A 25,650-nucleotide genomic window follows, 5' to 3' on the forward strand; every position below is an offset into this window, starting at 1 on the left:
TAGGATGACGTAACTGGGGATAACGTAACTATGATTTATGAAATCCTACATCTTTGTGTCTGTGATTTCATAAAGTAATTCAAAATCTATTACTCACACTTACATGTGGCATAACGAGTGCTCTTTTAAACACATTTTGAAGTGCAACATGAATTTCTACCACCTGACACATATCTTGGTTGCATCTCCCAAAATGATGATAATTATATGTCAGAAATTTTTGAAGGGTACCCATAATGAATCAACCATTCAAGTTAGCTTATAGAAATTGACAGCAAGACTGTTGTTTAAACTGAAATAACATTCACTGAGTTATCTCTTGATCATAGAATGACCTCCAAAACAACTCTTCTCCTCCACACCCACTCTGAGGTCTCAAACCACCATGCAATCACTACAGTGGACAATGGAGCCATTATGAACAAGGTTAGCATTGCCTTCCTCACCATCATTATTCTCCTCGGGACCATTGGGAACTCTTTGGTCATCTGGGTGGCCGGCTTCCGTATGAAACCCAAAGTCACTAACATATGGCTGGTGAATCTCGCTGTAGCAGACCTGATCTTCTGCCTGACACGAGTCATATCACTCATCTCAAGTCTGTTCTTCGACTACTGGCCTTTTGGAGTTTTTCTCTGCAAGTTCAATGGTTTTTTCAAGTATGCCAACATGTTCTGCAGTGTTTTTCATCTGGCTGTCATCAGTGTGGATCGAGCTCTCTGTATCTGGCGTCCAGTGTTCACCAGAGAACACCGGACGTTAAGTGCTGCTCGTGTGGTCAGTGTGGGAGTTTGGATTGTGGCAGTGATGTTCAGCTCACCGTACTTTGTGTACCGACAGGTCTTCCTTGAAAAGAACAACTTGAGCCACTGCTCATTCAAGGTCAGAATGGCATTATAAATTACTGCATGTGTCAGCCTTCGTTAGCTTGCATAAAGATTCATTTTAGCATTATTTACTCATAATTGCATTTTCAGGTGAAAGGAGAAGAAGAAGCACGTGGCAGTTCAGCAAAGTATGTCTACTATTTAATTCGTTTCATCTGTGGATTTTTATTGCCCTTCCTGGTCATCCTTGTCTGTTACATACTAGCTGCTGTTGGGATACGCAGAACACGGCTCTCTGGAAAATCAAGGCCTCTTCGGATTCTTGTCTTTTTGGTCTGTGCCTTTTTCTTATGCTGGGCCCCCTATCACGTTCTAGGACTGGTCAAGTTGGTGAATAGAAACAACAAGGCAGTAAAAGAAGGATGGACTATGGTTTCAAACTTAGCCTATTTCAACAGCTGCATTAACCCGGTTCTGTATTTCTGCATGGGATTGGATTTTAGTCGATGCTGCAACCAAAGTTTGTCTGGGATTTTTCGCAGAGCTCTTATGGAGGAAGGCCAAAATCTCTCACATCAAGGGACTAGAGAAAAAAACTGTAATTTCATTCCAAAGACTGCAGATACTGAGTGTGAAACTAAAGTTTAAGAGATTAATATCTAACATCAAGGTTAGTATCTAACAAAAACAAAAAGTTAACGCACCTCAGTGTCTTCTAGCTAGCTTGAATCAGTAGATGGAGACTTTATATTGCAAAATGCTGAAACTAAGGTAACTTTTAATATATATTTAAAAAAAATCATATAAATATTTACATGACAATTTAACATTTTTATGTTTATGTTTGCCTGCACATTTGTTTGTTTATTAACAGGAAGGAAAAGAAAGAGGAAATTATTTTCCAGCTTAATATGTGTAAAAGGGCACAAGTTTTAGAGCAGGATTGCATTATGATGGGGTTAATCTGAGTTATTCATTTTATTCCTGTAATATTTGCCTTTGCAATAAATACACAGTGTATACAAAAATTATTTGTTCAAATTCTGATGTCTAATGTGGTAAAACATTTAATCTGAAACCCCTAATCCTTTTAACTCTTAATGGCATTACTGAGCACACTTAAATAACTCAACTAACATCTACAGTGACACTGCAACATTAAAGATTGAGCAGTATTGAAAAATAACAAAGTGTACAAAAATGGCCTTAAGACATTTGAGTAATAAATACTGCATTGCTCAGAAGTAAATTTTACAGAATAGTGATTTTGATATAAAATATTTTTGAAAAATTAATTTACATATTTGCCCAACCCCTCATATTAGATGGATGATTAATGGCATTACTGAGCACACTTAAATAACTCAACTAACATCTACAGTGACACTGCAACATTAAAGATTGAGCAGTATTGAAAAATAACAAAGTGTACAAAAATGGCCTTAAGACATTTGAATAATAAATACTGCATTGCTCAGAAGTAAATTTTACAGAATAGTGATTTTGATATAAAATATTTTTGAAAAATTAATTTACATATTTGCCCAACCACTCATATTAGATGGAAGGTACGATATTTGAATAGTCAACATTTTAACATTCAAACACAGCTGTGACTCCGTCACAAAGGATTATCTAGTGTTGATTCCTTGATGGTTTAGTCTGATTTATGAAAACGCTGATTTGTACAGGTAAGAACATTAACATCACTTCCTTACCAGATTGTCTACAATTCCGTATAGTTTTACTATTGATTTTCTATACAGTCAGTGCAAAAAATGCTGGCTAAAAATGTCAGGTTAAATATGTATAAATATTTTACTCCACAACATCTCATTTTTAATAGAGTTCCTGTGGCTCAGTGGTTGAGCACTGCATTAGCAGCACAAAAGGTTGTGGGTTCAATTCCCAGGGAACATGCATACTGGTAAAAAACGTGTAGTCTGAATGTACTGTAAGTCAAGTGTCTGCTAAATGTAATACAGCCAACATTGGGATAATGTAACTATTATTTATGAAATCCTACATCTTTGTATCTGTGATCCATCTCAATTATTATCTTTGACCACTGGCCTTTTGGAGTTTTTCTTTGCAAATTCAATGGTTTCTTCAAGTACGCCAACATGTTCTGCAGTGTTTTCCTTCTGGCTGTCATCAGTGTGGATCGAGAGCTCTGCATATGGCATCCAGTGTTAAAGGTCGCGTTCTTCGTGATCCCATGTTTTAAACTTTAGTTAGTGTGTAATGTTGTTGTTAGAATATAAATAATATCTGTAAAATTATAAAGCTCAAAGTTCAATCCCAAGCGAGATATTTTATTTAACAGAATTCGCCTACATCGAACGACCAGTTTGGATTACATCCCTCTACGTCCTTCATTAATAACGTCACTAGAACAGTTTTTTGACTAACCTCCGCCCACAGGAATACACAAAAAAGGGGGCGTGGTCTTGTTGCGCTCTCACGGAGAAGAGGAATAGTTGCGTTTGTAGAGTGTGTTTGTAGCCATGTCGTCGAAACGCTGTTATTGCGGGCAACGTGTACTAAGCTGCTGTCGAATCACAACACAGGAACCGCTGGCACAATCAGAACTCGTTACGTATTTCTGAAGGAGGGACTTCATAGAACAAGGAAGTCATCAGCCCGTTTTGGTGACAGTGAAAACAGCGGTATACAGATAAGTAAATTGTGAAAAATACTGTGTTTTTTTTACATGCGAAACATGAACACATGTTATATTGCACATTGTAAACACAATCAAAGCTTCCAAAAAAGCACGAAAAATGGGACCTTTAACCAGAGAACAACGGAAATTATGTCTTAAAATTTAAATAAGTTTTATTAATACTTAACTATGAAAAACGAATAATACTACATTTTAATTATAGGTTATGCTTGATAAATGCTATGTCTATGTTTGGTTAACAATAGCATTGCCTATTTGAGTGACAGAGCTGAGCCACGGAGCCAAAGCCTCATCAAAAGTCTGACCAGGTACATGACCAGCAACCATGCCCCCCACAGAGGATTATACAGTGGAGAGCAAGGGTGCATAGGAAAGCACCGCCCACTGTTCCACCGCTGAGGGTGAGCTGCCACTGGACTCAGAGGATTTAATAGACTTTCTATTCTGACATACCACCTTTCCCATCTTCTGAACTCTCTGCCTTTCCCATTAAGGCCAACATGGCCATTTATAAACTGTGTCTCCCCTAAACTGTCTGTCTGTTCCACCACGACCACTGATGTCATTCCCCTTCCGCTAACACTCACCGTGGGCTGTCATGTTCGCTGTGGTCTGGGTTCCGCCTGGCTCCTCCTGCTCCAAGTTCTTCCTGTCTCCATCCTGGCTCCTCCCTCCGTCTGGTCCACCATGGTTCTTCCTGATCTCTCCACAGCTCCCCCCTCCGTTGTCACCTCCCTGGTCATCTGCCTGCCTTCCTGCCTGCCTTCTTTAATTTCCTGTTCTCTTGTTTAGTTTTTCTCCTTGACCTAGTTTTCCTTAGTCACAGTTCATTCTGTTCACCTGTGTCCTGTTAATTAAGTTATTAGTTCCTCTCTTATGTTTGGATAAAAACATTTTAAATGTGTACACTGCATTGGTTGCCTGTCTTCCTGGATTTCCTGTTTGTTCTTCATTGGATTATTATTAAAGACTGTGTGTGTCGTACAATTGAACTCCCCATCAGCGAGTGAGACACAAACCACTATACATTGTTTTGGAGTGAAGAGTGAGAAGTTTGTGTCGAATTTCTCTCTTTTCCAGATGTTTTGAAAAATCTGCTGATGTGAATTGGGTCCCGTTATCAGAGACAAGAGTACTTGATTGCCGTATCTGCTAAACACAGATGACAAGAAGGATTTACATTTACATCACATTTAGAGTCGTGATGGAATCAGTGAAAGGGACTTCAGGCCACTTATTGTAATAGTCTATCAATGTAGGCGCATAACGACAGTCCCATGCAGTGGATTCATATGGACCCAACACATCAATAGCTACCTTTTTCATGGTACAGATGGAAAAAGCACTGGCTGCTGCGGCACAGCAAAGGTGTTAGCAGTTTTGCTAGCGGACAGACACATTTGACAGGTCTGGGTGTGCTTTTTAACCAGACAATCAATGCCTAGCCACCAGTACAGTTCACATAGCCACTGTTTTGTGCACACAATTCCCTGGTGCCCTTGTGAGCTACCTTCACCAGTGTGTGCTGTAGCACAACAGGTACAACAAGACTTAATCCTCTGAACACATAATCCTGCTGCACACTCAGTACATCACGTAGGTGAAAGTATTGACATAGAATAATATCCACAGACATTGAAGAGGAAAGCCAACCGCATTTCTTAACACATCTTCTGGACCAGGTGAATTAAGAATAGCGGAGAGGTGATCCTCATCAGGTTGAATTCCTTGTGCGTTCACTGTATGTCCCAGGAAGCACAGACTGGTTTTGTTGAATTAGCACTTCAATTGATTCAACTTCAGACCACCATCCTGTAAACGCTGAATGACAGCTTTGGGCATGTGGTCATGTTCTGTTTGTGTACGTCCACAAAGAATAATGAAATCCAGGTAATTAGAAACATTCCGAAGTCCTCGTAAAACTGTTGCCAACATTATCTGAAAAACTGAGGGTGCTGAAACAAGAACAAATGGTACCCGACAAAATCTGAAATGTCCTTTGTGAGTAATGAAGGTGGTCAGATCATGGCTCTCCTCATGAGTGAAAGTGACATACAGCCAAGTATGGTGACCCAGTGGCTCTGCATTTAACCCATCCAAAGTGCACACACACAGCAGTGAACACACACACACACCCAGAGCAGTGGCCAGCCATTTATGCTGCGGTGCCCAGGGAGCAGTTGGGGGTTCAGTGCCTTGCTCAAGGGCACCTAAGACATGGTATTACCAGCCCAAGGTTCAAACCCACAACCCTAGGGTTAGGAGTCAAATTCTCTAACCACTAGGCCACGACTTCCCTCATGTAATGGTAACTGAAAGTAAGCACTCTTCAAATCAAAAGTGGAAAATAGCTATCCATAACTACAGCATTGTTGGGCTCTCGCAGGTCCAAGTACATACAAACAGTACCCAACTTTTTCTGTATTTCTACTATCGGGGAGACCCATGGCAAAGCATCCACTCTCTCAATAATGCCTAACTCGAGAAGGTGATTAATTTCTTCACTAATTGTGTCTCTAACAGACAAAGGTAAGTGACAGAGTTTCTAGCACACAAGAGCGACATCTGATGAAATCTTTACCTTGTGCACAAAAGCCTTTTGCGCATCCCAAACCAGGAATAGATATTGAAGCAGACAATCGCAAGACAGGAGCTGATGTGCGCTCTGGCAAAATTTAATTGCCTTCAAAACTAAGATGTAGCCCATTGATCAGATCCATCTGGCTTTGAAGGTGGTCTACAACGGTGACGTGCAGTTGCAGGTGGAGATTTTGCATGCATCACCTGCACAGGAACTGAGTGATTACTCAATAATATTTGGCTTGTTCACCAGCAGCTTCTTTTTGAATGTGTGTTTGCGAGCATTGACAGCACGTGAAAGGAGAGATGGCGAGGAGGTGCATTTTTGGTTGCGCACTCACGAAACACTTTTCCCATTCCCTAAAATTCCCTCGTAACCATCCAGATGGCTTGAATTTTTACATTTCGAGGAAGGAGGGATAACAGAGAGGTCATGGATTTGCTGGAAGCTCTTTACGCACGAATGCTTCAAAAATTGGACAGAACACGAAATGGGGTTTGTGAGATATCTGTCATTAACAGATAACGCGGTCCCATCAGTGTACACCGATGGTGCCTCACAAAGTTTGACGGTAAGTGGGACTGCTGGCGGTGTTTCAGGTGGCGAGTAATCCTCGACAACCGATTGTAAACTTGCGTTCAGATCTGCCTCCATTTCTGAATGAAACACCTACTTTTCTAGATCCAATCAGGTGCTAGTTGGAAAATAAAGCCACGCCCACTATTTTTCCTTATTTAGTATTACGTTTCTCTAGGAAACACATCACAACACTGGCGAAAAGTTGTTTGCAACTTCCGGTTCATGCTGATTTTAACAATTTATACCATTTGTTTTAAAACCTGCTTAAAACGCATTTAAATTAAAAGTTTAGCCTACATATTGACGCGCAAAACAATTCTAACGGATTAGGCTATCTCCCAATCCTTTGATAAATAGCCTATATAGAGTTTGTTCAAAAACAAAAATAATATACATCTAGTTTATAATCAAACTTATATCTCTCTGTGTGTGTGTTTTTCTGCTCCATGTCACTTTGTTCTGTCTATTTGTCCTACCCTGTCAGAATGTGCTACTTTTCATTAAAACAGTGGTTATTACAATTCGGCAACAAAAAATGCTACCGGTAAAATTATGGTTTATTAACACCTACACCTACCACAACCCTAAACATACCCTTACAGTTGCCTAATGTAAGTACAGTAATTATGTGTTATATTTGCAGTTGAAGCTAGAAGGGATACAGCTACAGTAAACCAACAATAATTATTTTTCTACCTTTTAGATTGTGTTTTGAAGGATTCCAAAACTTTTTTGTGTTGTGACCTAAATCTAAACATCTTTTTTGTATGATCTCTCTTATTTTGATATTATTATTCACATTTTCTCAGATTCTGCAAGGGGTCCCCAAACTTTTGCATGCCACTGTACTGAGAGAGAAATTTCACAGAAAATGATTTGATGTGGAATTTTATTGAAAAAAAAAAAAAATGAAAAGTGAAATAAACTTTTGTGAAGACTGGTCTATTTAACTGTGCAGAATTATACAAATATATGTGCATGTGTAAAAAAGTCCTTTAATGCTGTTTTAAACTATTAATTTGTCAGTGTATTTTTGCAGTTTAGAGTTTTAAGGTATAACATAAGGTCTGATGGAGGTCCTGAAGATTCCGTGCCAACACTTTCTGTTTCTTGCAGTTTTATCTTCTTCAGGTTAGCGACTTCCAACCACTCTCCTGGATTCATACAATCTGTGGGCACACATGTAGAATATCCCTGCAAAAGACAATTTTCAAATCATAAACTTTTAAATAATTGTGAATATTATTTTGAGTATCAACTAAAAAGTAAAATAAATACATGAAAGAATAAGCAATTATATTTACTTAGCTCTTTTTGTTCATTTGAACCATTGGTAGGTCACCACAATAATAATGTGAATAACAGGCGCACTTATATTTTTATTGTGCTTGTCATAAAGATAGCTGTAAGAGTGAATTTTTAATTTTAGTTTAGTCTGCATGCAAATCCTGTTTTTTTCGTTCTGTTTTTGTTTTTTGTGTGACACTACTTTATCAAAAGGTTAATCGAAGTCCTTTCAACCACATCCTTAGGCATATTACTTTCATTCTGCACCATGAGAACATTTCATAACTTTTAACTTCTGTGAGTCAATGCAATCCTTAAAGCAACAGTATGTACATTTTCTACCTTGAAAAATCAGTTTCAAAATCATTCTGATGACACACTGACTTCTAATAATGTAAATGGCTTGTTTTTTCCCCAAGATCCTTAAAATGTCTTTTCAGGGAGTATGTAAGTTTGGTGACCAGGTACGAAATTCCCTTAAAATGGCGAATTGCTTTACGGCAAAACCAAATGCACGTGTAGGCTACAAATATCCACAGGAATTACAACAGTGTATTCCACAAACTTAAGGGGGATCCAAAGTAACAAAAATACACAGAACTACATGCAGTTGCTTTAGATAGCAGTCTATTTGGTATTCTATCACCTGCAATGAAGGTCATGAGCATGGCCACCCATCCCAGTATGTAGGACCAGGAGAAGCGCCAGTCTCCAAAACGCTTGCCCAGGAAGCTTAGGGTTACGCCAGTGTAGATCGCCATAGCCAGCAGCAAAAAAAATGCTGGGTGTGAAAAAAGTGATGGATTAAAAATGGACAGAGGAAACGTAGTGCCATCTATATTTTTGACTTTGTGAACAGTTTTTATTTATATTTAGATATGCTAAAATTCCACATTCTTCAGCTCATTGTGCATGTTTGTGACTCACTGGAGATGAAAAGCATGATTCCTGCTGCAAAGGAACGACTGAATCTCTCAAAGGCAGAAAAATGGGCAAATGAGAGGATGCCTGCCATGATGCCTGCAAAGCATGCCATTCCCGATAGGATCATGAATGCCCGTGTGGCATTCCAGTATGCTGGGGAAAGAGACAAGAAATGTTCTAACAGTCAATAAGTTTATGTTCATTCTCCTCCCATCCCAGCCAATTCTTATCACTGTTTGTCTGATTTTTCTTATTTGATCTTTGAAGAACTGTCCCTACAGAATCACCTTGAACGAACCAGAGTACAGCTCCTGTAATCTCAGATGCCATCTTATGAGACCAGGGGTACAACTTTGGAACACCTGTTCAGAATACGACTGTGCTAAGACAACTCAAACCAGAGTATGGAGCTCTGTATGGCAAAAAGAATAAAGCATTGCCATCTACAGGCACAAATTGTCTAAATGCTCAAATGCAGGTGTCCGATTTATTTTATAATGATGTAAGGGACTTTTAACTTCAAGTTGATTTAAAAAGCCATGAAAAATGCATATATTATAGACGCATCAAAATATGATTCTGGAGACATTGCATGAAGACATTTGCTTACCTATACTTGCTGTCTGCATGTAGCATTTGTTGGCCATGCAGTACCTCCACAGGCCCTGGTGGGCATAGCTGCCAGAGAGGCGATACTGCATCCAGTAGTCTGTCGCTGTTGAAACCACTATGAGGATGTTCCCAATAATGGCACAGAACAGGCCTCCACCCGTAAAGCTGTACATTCTGACGCACGCTGTGACAATGCAGGAAGGAGATATGCACTATACACATAGGAGAGACGTTTTAATTTTACAGACACAGATAGCACAAACATTAATAAATGGGAAATACAAAATAATTATTCAGTTAAAACAAAAATATAAATAAAACATCCAAAAAAAAATCAATTCTCTTCAAACCAACATTTGGCTAAAAGGTTAATTAAATATTAACACTTAATAATATTAATAACTTTTTCTTTTTAAAGTTACTCAATTTAAACACAAAAAGCATTTCCAAAAATATGCATAAAGCATTTCAAAAATAAATTTGCAGAAAAGAATTATGAATTTGGTAGCAATATCTACTTTTTAAACATATTCATATACTTTTTAAACATACACTTCACAATTGCAGATTTCTTTATACATGCATAAATTATTTTATTTATCATGTTTTGAGATATACACCCAACAGATAGGGGGAAAGAAAATCTTTTAAACGAATACATAAAAAATATAAATAATACATTTAAAAAAAAAATCTAACTGGTTTTCTCGTGAAACTATGTTAACAAAATTAAACATATTATATAAAATTAAATAATAACATGTATACATATTCATATGCAAAATAATTGCAGTTTCTCAATTTAAACACAGAGCAATTTGAGAATATTTTTAAATACATTTCCAAAACAGCATTATGAATTATCTACAATAATTCAGCAATATCTACTCTTTAAAAACATTCCTAAAGCTTTACAATAATAGATTTCTTAATAGTTGCATAATTCATTTCGTTTATCAAATTTCTTCACACAAGAAGCTTAAAAATATGGATGTTACAGCTTTTTCTGTATACTTCAATATATTGTAATTGAGAAAGCGATCTTACTTAAACATCAGAGCTATTTTTGATATTCCAGGTTAGATAAAACATTTCTGCAATGTATTTAATTGGCATGCTTATCGTAAAATAGCGACCAGTTCCATTTACACTGCATTGACGTTTCAATCAATGAATCGAATATTAAGAATTACAGATATATAGAAAAAAAAGTGCTTTACATCGCTTACCTTGTTGCTTGTGAGGCAAATCCCTCTTTGCTTATCCTCTGGGGAAAGAGGGAGTGAGAGAGTGGAGAGGGAGAGAGAGATATTAAGAGAAATAGACAACCTCTGTTGCCCTTTTTTGTTGATGGTGGCAAAATCCTTTAAATGCTACCTCCTCTGTCCCTGAAACAAATACACTTGAACTGGTTAGGGCAGGGGCCCTGGTGTGTCCGACTTTTCACTATGTGTATGCATGATGTCAATGGTCCTCCTTTTGTTTGAAGAGTAGACTGTTCTGTAGCTGCACATATTCAAAGGATTGCTTTGGTAAAGCTGTCAATGCAAAATGCTGAGTTGCATGCTTGCTTTGACAGAGGCCACAGCGTGGATGCCCAGGGCATACCTATAGTTTAAAGTGCAATAAACTCAATGTTTCCCATTCCCAAATTAAATTACTGAATCAATTTTTAAATCTAGTTCAACAACGAGGGAAAACTGCTTTTGAAAAAAAAATATGATCTGTAAATATGTGAATGAATCAAGTCAATGCTTATAAACAAGCTTTTTATATGGAGAATCTGTAGGAATGCATGTGACTTATTGCGACAAAAACAGCTTAACTGTATGATTGACAATCAGAACTGTTTAATAAAATCGCATGGCTTTATTCTTACAAATAACATTAATGTATATACAAATGTACTGTTTAGTGAAATTCTTGGGTGCTTGCTTTACAACAAAGCAAGCAGTAATATCTCAACAATGCTGCAAAATATCCATCCACCAATTTTCTACACCCTCTTATGGAACGCTGGAGCAAAATAAATCCAAATATTAAATATTTCTAAAGAACACATATATACAATGCACAGAATTAAAATACCTGTTAACAATAAAGAATAACTGCATGGTCAACAGGACAGTTAACACTCTCTTCAGATATTATCCAAAAGCACTAGACACTTGCATTTTAAGAAACTTTTATTTTGTACTAAAAAATAAAGGTTAAATAAAACCTTTAATCTTTTATTTGGGTTTTTTCAGTGAAAAAAGCTTGTATTGTAGGGAAATATTCTAGTGACAATCAGTTTAAAGTGATGCTTCACCAAACATGTCTACTACTTGGATTTCTCCTCCCATAAACATCAGATTTATATGAAATAACTGTCCACTACGCAATTTTCAACATTATTTTAATTCAGAAAATATGGAACCCTTAAGGTGTATGAGCTGGACATACTGCATGTTCAAATTCATATTCCATGTTGTCAAATGTCTTTGACTTCAGCTGTTCATTTAATATTATGATATTTTTAACGATTAATCACGTTAACTTCTCAAACGATGTATATAAAATACACTGCGTAATTATGACAAGGCTAAAAAAAAAAAAAGACATTTGGTATTGATTTCAACAGCTCAATTTGCCATTCAGCAGCACAGTCTTGTGGCTACAGCAGTGCGAGTTCAGGAAAATAGAGTAGTAGCCTACTGTTGGGAAACGCTTGCTTTTATAATTTCATGTTTAGGCATATTAATGAAAACTTGTTACGCGTGTGGGCAATATCGAGTTAACAATTCGGAGCATTTATGTAAATGAAGTTAGCATGTTCATTCACATTACAGCTTTTAAAACAAAATGTCTATTTCCTATCCACCACTCTTGCATTCGTGTCATGTGGTTTGACCAAAAACCCGGATTGGATCGCGGGGGTCACCTGAGAAAAATCACCACTCGTCATATTCGTTATTCCTCGTGCTGATGTGACCAAGGAAAATCTTATTTTGTGCACGTTATAAGTTTTGAATTAACACGCAACCAGGTTCTAATTCGTGGCGAAAACACAAGGTAAGTTTTCAATTTCACTTATTTATGAAAAGAGATTTCAAAGCATCATGTCAGTCATCATAAAATTCGCGAGGCTGTTATAGCAATAGGTTAGTTGGATCTGATTTGAACTTAAATTGCCAGTTTCAGCGTTGAAAGTCTATCGCAATAATGTATCGTTAGACTCCCTATTTGTTCTGGTTCTAGCCCGTAACGTTACCTGCGAAATACAAGTTCTTTCATAATACGTACTCAGCCATGGACGTGTTGTTTTATCTATCTACCAAAAATATTTTATTATTGTTCCTTTATTTCAACCTAAACCACACTTTGTTTAAAATAAGCACTCCACTCCATATCTTATTAACGGCAGCGCTAAAATGTAGCTGCTTGCGGATGGATACGTAAAAATCGATAACAAAGCAATGCGGCGCAGTTCAGAAATAAGGCGAAAACGTGATTTTAATGTTCCAAACGCTTATAAATAAACTGACAAATAAAAACAGTGTTAACGTCGGAGCAAACATTCTGAAAATAAGCGACTCAACAGCTCGAGAACTCGATTAGACCGAGAGGCAGGAGTGCGTAACAATACGCAACAAAGCCGCGCAGTGAGCGCAACAACAACCGGGACACCTTCCTTCTTCTTTCACAGCGATCTCCATTTTAACTCCTCGCCCAGCCTGCACCTCACGTGTCCTGGACTGTCTTTCTCACATGACCCGTGTGTTTGTCCCCGTGATCAGAGCTTCCATCTCCCGTATTTCAAGTGTCGCTGAATATCGCATTTTTAAAACCGCTCGCCTTCATGGATATGCTCGATCAGAGCTTGGACACCTCGACGAGGTGAGAGCGCGTCCTTTATGTACGGCCAACCTCAAGGCCCCAGTCAACCATTTTCTGCTCTGTTTTCATAGTAGGACAGTTAGCAATCATCTTTTAAGTTTATTTTTTGACTTTTCTAAAGTTTTATGCACGCCATTAATATAGTAAGTTATACAACATATACGAAAAGCACGAAGAAAACAAGAGATCGCAGGCGTTTTAACATCGATGGTCGACATATTTCTATCACTATTAGCCCGATTGCTAATTTGGTGATTTTTGTCTATCCTAGGTTACTAGAAGAAAACACAACTCCAAGCCGGTGTATGTTTGCCTTTAACAGTACTCCTCAAAATTGATATTTTCTGAAAAATGAAAGACATTCGAACTGATATTTCAAATAGAAATGTCGTGTGTAGGCTATGTTACTGTTGGAACAAAAGCTCTTTCAGCAGTTTAAAGCATTAACTGTTAAATTCCCTTCAACCTGCAACCAAACAGCAGTCTTTTCATCCAGAGGCTTTATATGCATTCCGAAGTTTTTGTTTATTTGTGTATATACATATATCATTCTTTATCTAGATAAGTCGTTGCTATTGGTATTTTTTTAATTTTGCAGACCACTTTAAAAACTGAACGGTCTGTAGTGATGAGAAGGGGGCGTTCACCGTTTGTTCACCAGGATCTTGAAGATCTAGTTCAGATTTATATCTAGAACATCTTTTTTTTCAGTCATTTGGAGTTTTTAATGGATTTTCAAATAGTTCAAACGCCGTTTTATTTAACTGCATCAAAACTGAATGTAGTAGTTATGTCCGATTCGTTAACGAATCGTTCTTTCAGTCGGATCTTTTCAATGAATCGGTTCGCGATTCTTTCACAAATCTGAGCTGTTCTTATTAAGTGAAAAATAAAAAGGTTATTTAATATAAATATGGCAACAACAAACAATTCACATTAATTATATCTAAATGTAAAACACCCAAAATATGTTTTCAAAATAACAGTATAAATGCGAATTATATTCAGGGACTAAAGGATCAAAACACAATTACAGTAAACGCTTTTATTGTAAATAACATTATTATTTTTAAACCAGTGTTATCAATTAAACATTTAGCAGAAATGTGTATTTTGATCTGTATCTCTGGAGTTTCCTTTGAGTAGTTTTATAACATGACCCAAAACATTTGCTCTTTCTCTTTGCAGTCACGAGAAACAGGAAACTGAGGAGGTTGTTCAGCTGCAGGAGGGTAAGTAAAATCATGCATGTGCGGATGCAGTGAGTGATGCATATATTAAATATAGCGCTGTTGGTTTGTGGTGCATTTCTCAGGAGAGGGGGTGGGAGCGGAGGAGCAGGCAGCCGTTACAATAGCGAGCGTCCAGCAAGCGGCAGCCTTTGCAGACCACAATGTTCAGTACCAGTTCCGGACAGAGAACACTGGTGGACAGGTCAGTGCGAACTTTGACCTTTCCAAGGTTCAAACTGGGGTCAGTCTGTAATAAAACATGACTGGAGTACTGTGTCTTAATAACGGGTCTTATAAGAATGATTTTATGCTTTTATGAATATTTTCACTTTGTGCTATATCAAAATAAGAGAAATCCAGTAAAATTACTTCTTAAAATCTACTTGTGAGCCTTGCGATGGACTGGCCATTCAAGCAGGGATTTTCCTGCCTGTGGCTCAAGACGCTGAGTTAGGCTCCATAATTGTACAACCCTAATAAGGACAAAAAGGTTTGGATTATAGAATGGATGGATGGACTACTGAAAATATTTATTTAAAGATACAGTTCACAATTTCAAAGGGATTTTAAAGTTGACCTTACAGAACTGGACTAATAGTGCTCAACATCCCACGTATAAATGTTGCGGGGAAGTACAGTATATATAAGTATATACTTCAATAGGCAGTTTTCATAAACAAGACCCATTTAAAGATTTCAGAACAAAATCAAAAAGGTTTGGTCTTCAATTGATAAAATATCATCTAGAATTACAGTAAAATCATACTAGAGCCACTGGCTCAAATTACCCCACTCCTACCATCTTAACAAACTTGTATTATCCAGCAGTTTAGAGATAACATCACTTTAACAGTATAGCCACATATTATAACCTTCTAAAGCACAAACGTGCGATATTTATTTTCAAACTTGCCTGAAATTGTTCAGACACAAAAAGCAAAACGAGTCCTTGAACATAAAAAATCTAAATGTAGTTACAAATTATTTAATGGGTAAACTAATTAGTAAAATGGTTAACTCTTCAAATGTGTGTGGCCATATCACCAATATTGTTTAAGGTTGTCTCAAAACAAGGGGTGGCTCAACTTCCCCACAGGCTCATATCACCCCACTTTCCCTTATTGGCAATGTTTTAGCAAACAAGTATATAACATCCACTTTACATTATAATTTGATTCTTGGTAGATAAAATCAAGTGCAACCTTTCTTTTTCTTTACTGTTGAATATCGCATCTCATTCAGAAAATGTCAAACTATGATAATACAGTAGGTTTCAAATGGCAAATCATGTTTGTTTTAATGCATTTTTGTTATTTAATTCCAAATAGATTATGCAACTTAAAAGATACAAAACATTCCTACAAAATTCACCTTTGTGTTCTGACCTGAAACAGGTGACATATCGTGTGGTCCAGTTAACAGAGGACCATTTGGAAGGAGATGGAGGAGCGGCAGTCAGTGTAGTGTCCACAGCCTTTGCGGGCGCACAGCAAGCAGTAGCACAGGTGTGTATGGAACAGACTGGATGAAAGCATGGAGAAAAGTAATAAATTAATGCAGTGTCAAATTTGGCTGCATATCTCTCATATTTCTTTCATGTATCTTTCTATAGGCTGTCATCCAGAACCCTTTTAGTAATGGAGGCAGTCCAGCGGGTGAAACGGTGGGGGGAGAGACACGCTTTGCCTACTTTCCAGCAGCAACTGTCACTGACGGTACAGCTACAGCTGTCTCAGTGCAGGCCACGTCTGATCCGACCCTCACACAGGCTGGAGGTCAGTTTCACATGCCAAAGTCCAAAAGCAGTGTTTGCCATTGACGCATTGAAATTAACGTTTTTACCTGTTTATATGCAAAGCAAGTAAGCTGCATTTTGAAGAATTGTATTCCAAAATGTCAATGGCATATGTGCACAGTTTTTACGACTGTACCACTTCTCTTATTGCTGCACAAAATTAGAACATTTTATTTTTTAATAATCTCTTGGGTCAGAAATTATTAAGAATTTGCTATATGTTTCCCCCTCCCCAACACAAAACACTCACTGTGGCTGCATGCACTTAAATCCGCCGTAAGGATGCTTTCCGGTCACATATTACACATGCTGTAAACAAACAGAATGCAGGTTAAGGTGTTTACATGCTGGAAGCAATTGGGTTAATGTGCAGAATCCTATGAATCGGTTTTGTTTGGTTTGTTTAAGCCATTTATGACCTTATGAAAATGAAAAATAAACCAAATTGGTTTAACACGTATGACCACCCATGTTGTCAGTTTAAGCATAATCCAGTGGTAGTAAGTTCTAGTATGTCAATGTGCCAAAAACGTAGAGTGTTGATAACAGATGCTGCAGGTGCACATTTTTTCAAATTGTGTTTTTCAAACATTATTTTAACATTTCCATTTTTGTTTTCCCTAGGTCAGTTTTACGTGATGATGAGTCCACCAGATGTTTTACAGACTGGAACACCACGGACCATTGCCCCTCGTACACACACTTACTCTACGTAAGTATGATCATGAATCAACATCCCGGTAGCACTTTATTTTACAGTATTTAGTATGTAATAACTAGTAATAACTCTGAACCTACCCGTAAACCTAACCCTACCCCATGCAGTTACCTTGTATTACCAGAACTTTCTTAGATAAATACACTGTAAGTACACTACAAGTACATGTAAGTACACATACTGTAAAATAAAGTGCAACCAACATCCCTCATTTTTTCCTGTCTGCATGGCCCAGTCCAACCTTTCACCCTAGTGCTATGTACATAATGATTTGATCCCTTCACATTCCCCCAAATTAATTTCTGTTTGCAGAATTAAATTTCAAATCAAATCCTGATGAGTTTTCCTGCAAAACACCTCCGATTGAGAGTATGGAATTAATTTTAAAATGCAATGATTTCACATACAAATATGCAAAGTATTTTCCAATCAGTTTAAGTGCAGTCAGAAAAACAACCAAAACAAATTTGTCCCACTTGCCTGCTATCCCCAGAGACCTTGGTGAACGTGAGAGTCTTCAACACAGCAGATCAGAATGGTGAGGAAGACCTTTTACACCCCACCCCCTTTCAGCTCCCAGCCTGTCCATCTCTAGATGCTGCAGCTGGCTTTTAAAGGAATAGTTCACCCAAGAATAACATTTTGCTGAACATTTACTCACCCTATGCCAGCCAAGACGTAGATTAGTTGGTTTCTTCATCAAAACAGATTTGGAGAAATTCAGCATTACTTCTCTTACTCAACAATGGACCCTCTGCAGTGAATGTGTGCCGTCAGAATGAGAGTCCAAACAGCTGATAAAAACATCACAGTAATCCACACAACTTCAGTCCATTAATTATTACGGACTGTGGACTCATATTTTGGCCAGAAGCAACGGTTTAAAGTTAAAAATGCGTTTTTGATGGATTTGTTTCTTACAAACATGCAGCTTTTCACTTCACAGTTTGTTAATTGATAGACTGGAGTTTTGAATTACTTGTGGACTATTGTGACGTTTTAATAGCTGTTTTTCAATTCAATTCAAGTTTATTTGTATAGCGCTTTTTACAATACAAATCGTTACAAAGCAACTTTACAGAAAATTATATTTCTACAATATTTAGTAGTAGCTAGTAGTTTGTGCACGTTTGACAGGATTTTAGAAAAAATAAAAAAAAATAATAATAATACAAGACGTAGTCAGCTAGACTATGAACTATCAATATTATTAATTAATAGTAATTATATGATGCAGTCACACATGTAGCAATAATTGTTAGTTCTGTTTGTTGATTCAAGGTTAGCATCATCTGGGGTCCTCTGAGGGTCAGCATCATCTCTTCTCAGGTGTTCTGGATCCAGACTGGAGCTTGTGTAAATCCTAGTCCCGTGGCAAAACATAGAAACAAAATAGAGACATCATTAGCATAGCTGCTGATCCAACAAAGTAAAATTAGTTTAACCCAAGCTAAAGAATAAAAATGCAGATGCAACTACACTCACAATTTAAGAGATACATTATTCGAATGCTTGGCGAAAGAGATGCGTTTTTAATCTAGATTTAAACAGAGAGAGTGTGTCTGAAACCCGAACATTATCAGGAAGGCTATTCCAGAGTTTGGGAGCCAAATGTGAAAAAGCTCTACCTCCTTTAGTGGACTTTGCTATCCTAGGAACTACCAAAAGTCCAGCGTTTTGTGACCTTAGGGTGCGTGATGGGTTGTAGCGTGGTAGAAGGCTAGTTAGGTACGCAGGAGCTAAACCATTTAGGGCCTTATAGGTAAGTAATGATAATTTGTAACTGATACGGAACTTAATAGGTAGCCAGTGCAGAGACTGTAAAATTGGGGTAATATGATCATATTTTCTTGACCTGGTAAGGACTCTAGCTGCTGCATTTTGGACGACCTGTAGCTTGTTTATTGACGAAGCAGGACAACCACCTAGAAGTGCATTACAATAGTCCAGTCTAGAGGTCATAAATGCATGAACTAGCTTTTCTGCATCAGAAACAGATAACATGTTTCGTAGCTTGGCAATGTTTCTAAGATGGAAGAATGCAGTTTTTGTAACATTGGAAATATGATTTTCAAAAGACAATTTGCTGTCCAATATAACACCCAGATTTTTGACTGTAGAGGAAGTAACAGTACATCCGTCTAGCTGCAAATTGTAATCTACAAGATTCTGTGTGGTGTTTTTTGGTCCAATAATTAATATCTCTGTTTTATCCGAATTTAATTGGAGAAAATTATTTGTCATCCAATCTTTTACATTTTTAACACACTCTGTTAGCTTAGATAATTGGGAAGTTTCATCAGGTCTCGTTGAGATATATAGCTGAGTATCATCAGCATAACAGTGGAAGCTAATTCCGTATTTTCTAATAATATTACCAAGGGGCAACATGTATATTGAAAATATAAGGGGACCTAGGACGGATCCTTGTGGCACTCCATATTTTACTGATGATAAATGAGATGACACCCCATTTAAGTAAACAAAATGGTAGCGATCGGACAGGTAGGATCTAAACCATCTTAGAGCCTGCCCTTGAATACCTGTATAGTTTTGTAATCGATCTATGAGTATGTCATGATCTATGGTGTCGAATGCAGCACTAAGATCAAGTAAGACTAGAAATGAGATGCAGCCTTGATCTGACGCAAGAAGTAGGTCATTTGTAATTTTAACAAGTGCAGTTTCTGTGCTATGGTGGGGCCTAAAACCTGACTGAAATTCTTCATACAGATCATTTTTATGCAGGAAGGTGCTCAATTGAGCAGACACAACTTTTTCTAAAATTTTAGACATAAATGGAAGATTTGAAATAGGCCTATAATTTGCCAGTACACTAGGATCTAGTTTTGGTTTCTTAATAAGAGGCTTGATCTCTCATTTTGATTTCACCCATTCACTGCAGAGGATTCATTGGTGAACAAGTGATGTAATGCTAAATTTCTTCAAATCTGTTCCAATACTCCTCTACATCTTGGATGGCCTGAGGGTGAGTAAATTTTCAGCAAAATTTCATTTTTGGGTGAACTATGTCTTTAATTCAGTACTGTATAAATATAACAGATTTGTTTGCTGGTGTTTGCGTTGTCTTCATGTTCGGAAGACATCAATTCTGACCACTAAAAACTGAAATGGAGAAAAATCAAAGGTTTTTTTTTCAGGCTTATTACTTTATCCAGATTTAAGCAAATCTTTGGGTAGATTCAGTACTGAACTGTTGTTATATCAGTGAACGGGCTGGAGAATTTTTTTTTTTTTTTTTGCAGATTCATTTGGTGGTTTAATAGTGCAGTAAAGCAAGCTAACATAAGTCTCCTCTTTTTCTCTTCTGTCTCTACTTGCACAGGAAAATTGATGGCCCCCGGGCACCTCGTGATGAGAGAAGGAGAGCACAGCACAATGAAGGTCAACTAATACAAGCCTTAAGTCTTAGAGCTCAGAATATGTACAGTTTCAGTGGAAGCAAGAACATCTGTACAAAGCACTTACATGATCAATGTCCCACATTTGTTCTGCCTATTTAGTTACAGTAAAAAAATAAAAAATGAAAAACCAGGAATGTGCATTAGGGAGAGAAAATGGGATCAATTTGGATTTCATATTGACTTATTGGAAGTAATTCAGTCTATAGAGTAAAAGTAGATCAGTTTGGGCTGTTGCTAAATGGTTTTCTTGGTGTTTCTGCAGTGGAAAGGAGAAGAAGAGACAAAATCAACAACTGGATTGTCACACTGTCTAAAATCATCCCAGACTGCAATATGGACAATACCAAAACAGGAGCAGTAAGTAACAGCACCAGATCTTTTCTTCTTGGAACAATTGTACCTCTTTACACCTGCTAATGTTAATGGGCTGCTTGTTGTCGTCTCTAGAGTAAAGGAGGCATCCTGTCTAAAGCATGCGACTACATTAGAGAACTCCGACAGACTAACCAGAGGCTGCAGGAGAGCTACAAGGAGGTGGAGAGAATACAAGTGGACAATGAGCTACTAAGACAACAGGTATTTTTGTTGGTGTTGTTTATGTAGGATGCACAGTGGGATCTCAAAGTCAGATTACTAGTTAAGATGCTCCTTTTTACTTCAAAATATTATTATTTCTTTTAATTGCAGCTAGTATAAATAACAATACAAGTGCTAGTTGAATTGAAAATTTTTATTTTTTCGCCCTTTTTGCTTTAATAGCAGCAACACTGGAACTGCATGAACTCCATAAGTTTATATACAACTTCATGATCTTAAGGCTCAATGACATTGGTTATGCATTTTTCCTTTCTTTTCTTTTTTTTTTCTTTCCCCAAATTCAGTTTTCTGTTAAAATTGTTCTGAATTCTATTTTTAATTGGTTTAATTAAATTTTGATCATCAAAAAGGATGTTTAATCAGTTGTTTATATATATATTTATATATATATATGTATGTGTGTGTATATATATATATATATATATATATATATATTAAATTAGAACAATTTAACACTTTATTATGAATCGTGTTTTATTTTTCCAGAAATTCTGTTTCAGTTTTTCTGGGTCCTGAGTTTGATCTATTAGTTGATCTATTTTTTGGTCTAATACAGTAGTAATCAAATTATTGCTGTCATCTTTTACAATTTAATTAATCTTTTAAATTGTAATCAAATGACTTTTCAACAGTTACTTTCAGTTTTTGGTGAACAAAGTGCTGTACAAGAGGTTTACAGTTTCAATTAAAATGGATGACACATCGTGATATTTTGTGATATTCTTAAAAAAATACCTTAATGTATCCTTAAGTAAAATAAATAAATAATTCTAAGTTGTAAAATTTATGAGATCTGTGTTGTTTTGCTTACCAAGTCCGATTGGGCAAATGGTAATATGTTGAATGTCCATTGCCCTGCAGATTGAAGACCTGAAAAATGACAATGCATTGCTCAGAGCTCAACTACAACAACATGGCCTGGAAATCAGTGAGACTACATCACAGTGACAAAAACAAAACAACAAAAAAACATTCTCACGAATAAAAAAAAAAAGTGAAAGTGACGTGGAGAATTATCCCTCAATGACTTACTTGTACACGCCTCATCACAGAGTTAAGATGTTCTGCAACTCAAGTAGGGTATGAATGCTTATGTGATGCACAGACACACATCCTTCTGACAAGAGACTCTGACCATTTTGAAAATAACATCTGCTGTACAAGCACATTTTGTTTTCTCCGTCACTTCCGTGAGAATTCAACAACTTGGACTCGACTGATATGGAATAACCCTCATCTTCCAGAAGTATCCTGCTTGCCACAGGTTTATGTCTTTAGCTTCAATCATGGATTTTTGAACCAATTATTTGCCTGCTAATGCCTAATGCTCATCTTTTGTTCTGTTTGAAACATTTTGGTGGATTTTATTTTTGCTACATAGTGCAAATTTTACTACTGTCTCTAACATGACAGAAGGTCTTTTTTCGAGGGTTCTTCTGTATTTTATTTATTAGCTTTCAAGAAATTGCGTAGCAGCAGGTATACAAAACTATTGCATTTGGCTGATGTTTTGAATTAGATTTCATTTTTCTGTCTTGTAGTCTTTCCATATATCAGACTTTGTGAAATACATTCATCAGGCTGATCAAAGACTTGATATCGTGGCACATCAAGACTAATTTACAGTACAAATTTGCTTAGAATGTAAATGAAAGTGCATAGAGTATGTTTTTATTTAAAATGGAGACTTGTGATATCTAAAACTGCATTACCTATAAATCTCAGTTTTCAGAGTACATTATATTTAATGCACTGTAATTTTAGTGAAGGATGAACGAGTAGCTCAGGGTTTTGAGATGCAGGAAAATAGCCTAGGCTCTCCCCACTAACCTTGTAATCCTGCACTTTTTCCCCTTTGGCTTTAATATACTAGATTCAAACATGAACTGTGTGTATATATATATATATATATATATATATATATATATATATATATATATATCTCATGTATTTCAACCAGTTGTTCTTAAGTCATTAATTAATTCAAATTAATGTACTTCATAAGCCCTAATTCCCAGGTTCATATAATCTATGGCAAATAAAATGGAAGATGCACAATAGAAACAGATAGAATTGCTACTGCTAGTAGTGTTCTGGCTTATTTTGTTGTAGCTTATCTTCCATTTTATTTTGTAACAGTCCTAATTTAGGTGGTTGATTTAGACATTGATCAACAACACCATTTCGGTCAATAAAATTGGATTTGAGCTTTAAAATTTATCAACCTCCATTTAATTATAAGAGTGTGAACCTTAATAACTGATTGCAATGAGAGTTACTGTTAATGAGCTATGCATAAGGAAATCAAACATAAAACATTAAACCTTCTTAATAGTGTTAGTGTTTACCAGTTAATCTAGGTTTTAAGGCCAGAAGACCTAAGTCTTGGAATGAAAAGGGCTTAGGTTTACTGGCTTAAGTCTTGGATTTGCGTGATCTAGGACCTTTTAAGGCCATCTCTCACAGCCTTGTTTTCATTCATGTTTAATTCAATATGTCGTTTAACCTGAAGGTCTATTCAGGCCTGGGGTTTTTCCTTCCTAGTCAGGCTTATTGCAGAGTTTGAATAATATAATGCTAGATTACAAAAATAATACTTTAGACTGTTTACTGCAACCAATCAGGAGGTGGTGGTGGTATCAAACCACCTCAAGTTAAACCACAAGCAACCTGTGATCATAGCATACCAAGGCCTGGTTTCACTGACGGGGCTTAGCTGAAACCAGGACTAGCACTTTCATTAAATTATGGTATTTAAGCAACTTTTATAAAAATGCCTTTGAAGAAAACATTACAGGTGTGTATCTTGTGACAAAACAATGGCACTGACATACTTTAAGATATGCCAGAGCAAGATATTTTCAGTTGAGACAGCTCAAACATTCATTTTAGTCTTGGACTAGCCTTAAGACTTGTCTGTGAAACCGGAGGAAAGTGTTGAACCAGTGAAACATCAAGATATATTTCACATAGCAATACAGAGAGGGCACAGATAATCTTTAAGCACTCTCTCTGTCCTCTTCACAGTATTAATGCTGTACTTGAATGACTGTTGAGTCCAGAACCATAGTCTAATGCACTGCTACTTTTAAATTAAAGCTTAGAAAGAATATTTTTATTCATGTATGTCTGGTTGAATTGAGGAACACTTAGCATGACATTCTTACCACTGGTTTGATATCTATAAGCTATAGAACAACAACAACGTTGCGTTTGTCGTGCCTAATGACTGTTGATGTTTATGTATGTACTTATATAAAAGAGAAACCCAGAGTTACAATATGTAGTTATTTTTCTTTGAAAGAAACAAAAATTCTAAAATAAATGTGAAAAAAGCTGTCAACATTTAAACAATGTCTTATCTTCTACATCACCATTAAGTCATATGAAATTCAATTCACTGCAATGACAATGTCCCAAAAACACTTCTAATCTAAGCCAACGGGGGACTGTGATAATGACCCAAGCAGTCACAAGGAGGATCAATAGCGAAGTTGGGGTCCAAAGGGTTGTTTATTTAGAGCAGATGTGCAAAATATGCAAATAAATAGATATAAGAGCTTAAAACAAAGATTGTCATAAAAAGTCTAAAACTAGAACTGCAAGTACTAAAAACAGTACCAGCTCCAGAGGCTGCAGTTTCCCTTGCTACACAGCACAACGATCTTGTCCAAGCACTCTATCCGTCCCCCTACTACTAGTGGACAAAGATTTGTTTTATCATATATGTTAAAATTAATGCTGAAGTTTCCATTGTAACACGTGGTGATAAAGTGTTTTCAGTCACAAGATGGCACCAGACAGTCAACGATAGCGGAGTGACTCGTAAAGCATATAAGTAGTACCGGATGAGCAGTGTGTTATTCAATTTGGCGGTTGTTATCTGGGAATAACATACTGCAGGATGGTGCGATTGACAAATTAGAATCAAGTATTCCACCGAGCCATGTAATAAGTAAGGGAAAATGTACATCCAAGGTCTTGTATCAGCCTGAAAGGGTTTATTCTGAGAGAACAACTGGCTGGATGTACATTATCTTGCTTATTACATGGCTACTTGCCACATAAGTAAATAATTAGACATAAAATATTGATCTGAGTTGAAATATTTGAACGCAAAGCTTCTGTGAACAGAGCAGTTGCGAGAAAGCGGCAAGTTCAAACTAAACAACTTTTGCCCACTGTCATCCAGACCAGCACGCACCACCCCATCTGCCCCCTGGCTGTCCGATGTTCTGTGAACATCGCTCTAAACTCAGGGCTGCAGAGAGGAAATGGCACAAATCAAGAAACTCTACCAACCTCAGTCTGTATCAGTCACTCCTCTCTTGCTTCTCTGCAAATGTCTTCACTGCTAAAACATCATACTACCACAACAAAATTAACAACTGTTCTGACTGTCCCATATTTTAAAAAACTTTCTCTTCTCTTCTTTGTCCTAATCCTCCTTTATCGACTCTTACAGCCGATGACTTAGCAGTTTTCTTCACAAATAAGACAAGAACCAT

At 36.9% G+C, this 25,650-nt stretch overlaps 3 protein-coding genes across 5 annotated transcripts; 2 read left to right on the plus strand and 1 right to left on the minus strand.

The window, feature by feature from the left end:
• The first annotated feature begins 330 nt into the window (after nucleotides 1-330).
• On the plus strand, nucleotides 331-1,596 carry LOC132104090 (formyl peptide receptor-related sequence 1-like). The gene is made up of 3 exons (XM_059509306.1): nucleotides 331-882; nucleotides 978-1,015; nucleotides 1,093-1,596. The coding sequence occupies exons 1-3, from the start codon at nucleotides 331-333 to the stop codon at nucleotides 1,223-1,225; spliced, it is 723 nt and encodes a 240-aa protein (XP_059365289.1). The 3' UTR covers nucleotides 1,226-1,596.
• Nucleotides 1,597-7,759: 6,163 nt separating this feature from the next.
• On the minus strand, nucleotides 7,760-11,307 carry LOC132104657 (lens fiber membrane intrinsic protein-like). 2 transcript variants are annotated; one of them, XM_059510220.1, is made up of 6 exons: nucleotides 10,726-11,307; nucleotides 9,495-9,708; nucleotides 9,172-9,246; nucleotides 8,888-9,037; nucleotides 8,607-8,741; nucleotides 7,760-7,867 (listed from the first exon to the last, which is right to left on the minus strand). In XM_059510220.1, exons 2-6 carry the CDS (start codon nucleotides 9,667-9,669, stop codon nucleotides 7,806-7,808), a joined length of 597 nt encoding a protein of 198 aa, XP_059366203.1. In that variant the 5' UTR covers nucleotides 9,670-9,708; nucleotides 10,726-11,307; the 3' UTR covers nucleotides 7,760-7,805. The 2 variants fall into 2 exon arrangements, with proteins under 2 accessions (XP_059366203.1, XP_059366204.1); XM_059510221.1 differs by lacking the exon at nucleotides 9,172-9,246 and having other exon boundaries at nucleotides 10,726-11,022.
• A 1,779-nt stretch (nucleotides 11,308-13,086) lies between these two features.
• Nucleotides 13,087-23,358, plus strand: LOC132104091 (upstream stimulatory factor 2-like). Of its 2 annotated transcripts, XM_059509307.1 has the most exons (11): nucleotides 13,087-13,375; nucleotides 14,564-14,607; nucleotides 14,691-14,809; nucleotides 16,002-16,112; nucleotides 16,220-16,382; nucleotides 17,027-17,114; nucleotides 17,614-17,658; nucleotides 20,467-20,525; nucleotides 20,808-20,902; nucleotides 20,993-21,121; nucleotides 22,004-23,358. In XM_059509307.1, the coding sequence occupies exons 1-11, from the start codon at nucleotides 13,338-13,340 to the stop codon at nucleotides 22,088-22,090; spliced, it is 978 nt and encodes a 325-aa protein (XP_059365290.1). In that variant the 5' UTR covers nucleotides 13,087-13,337; the 3' UTR covers nucleotides 22,091-23,358. The 2 variants fall into 2 exon arrangements, with proteins under 2 accessions (XP_059365290.1, XP_059365291.1); XM_059509308.1 differs by lacking the exon at nucleotides 17,614-17,658.
• Nucleotides 23,359-25,650: the final 2,292 nt, after the last annotated feature.

Source organism: Carassius carassius, chromosome 25 (genome assembly GCF_963082965.1).
Source record: "Carassius carassius chromosome 25, fCarCar2.1, whole genome shotgun sequence".
NCBI classification, from domain to species: Eukaryota; Metazoa; Chordata; class Actinopteri; order Cypriniformes; family Cyprinidae; genus Carassius; species Carassius carassius.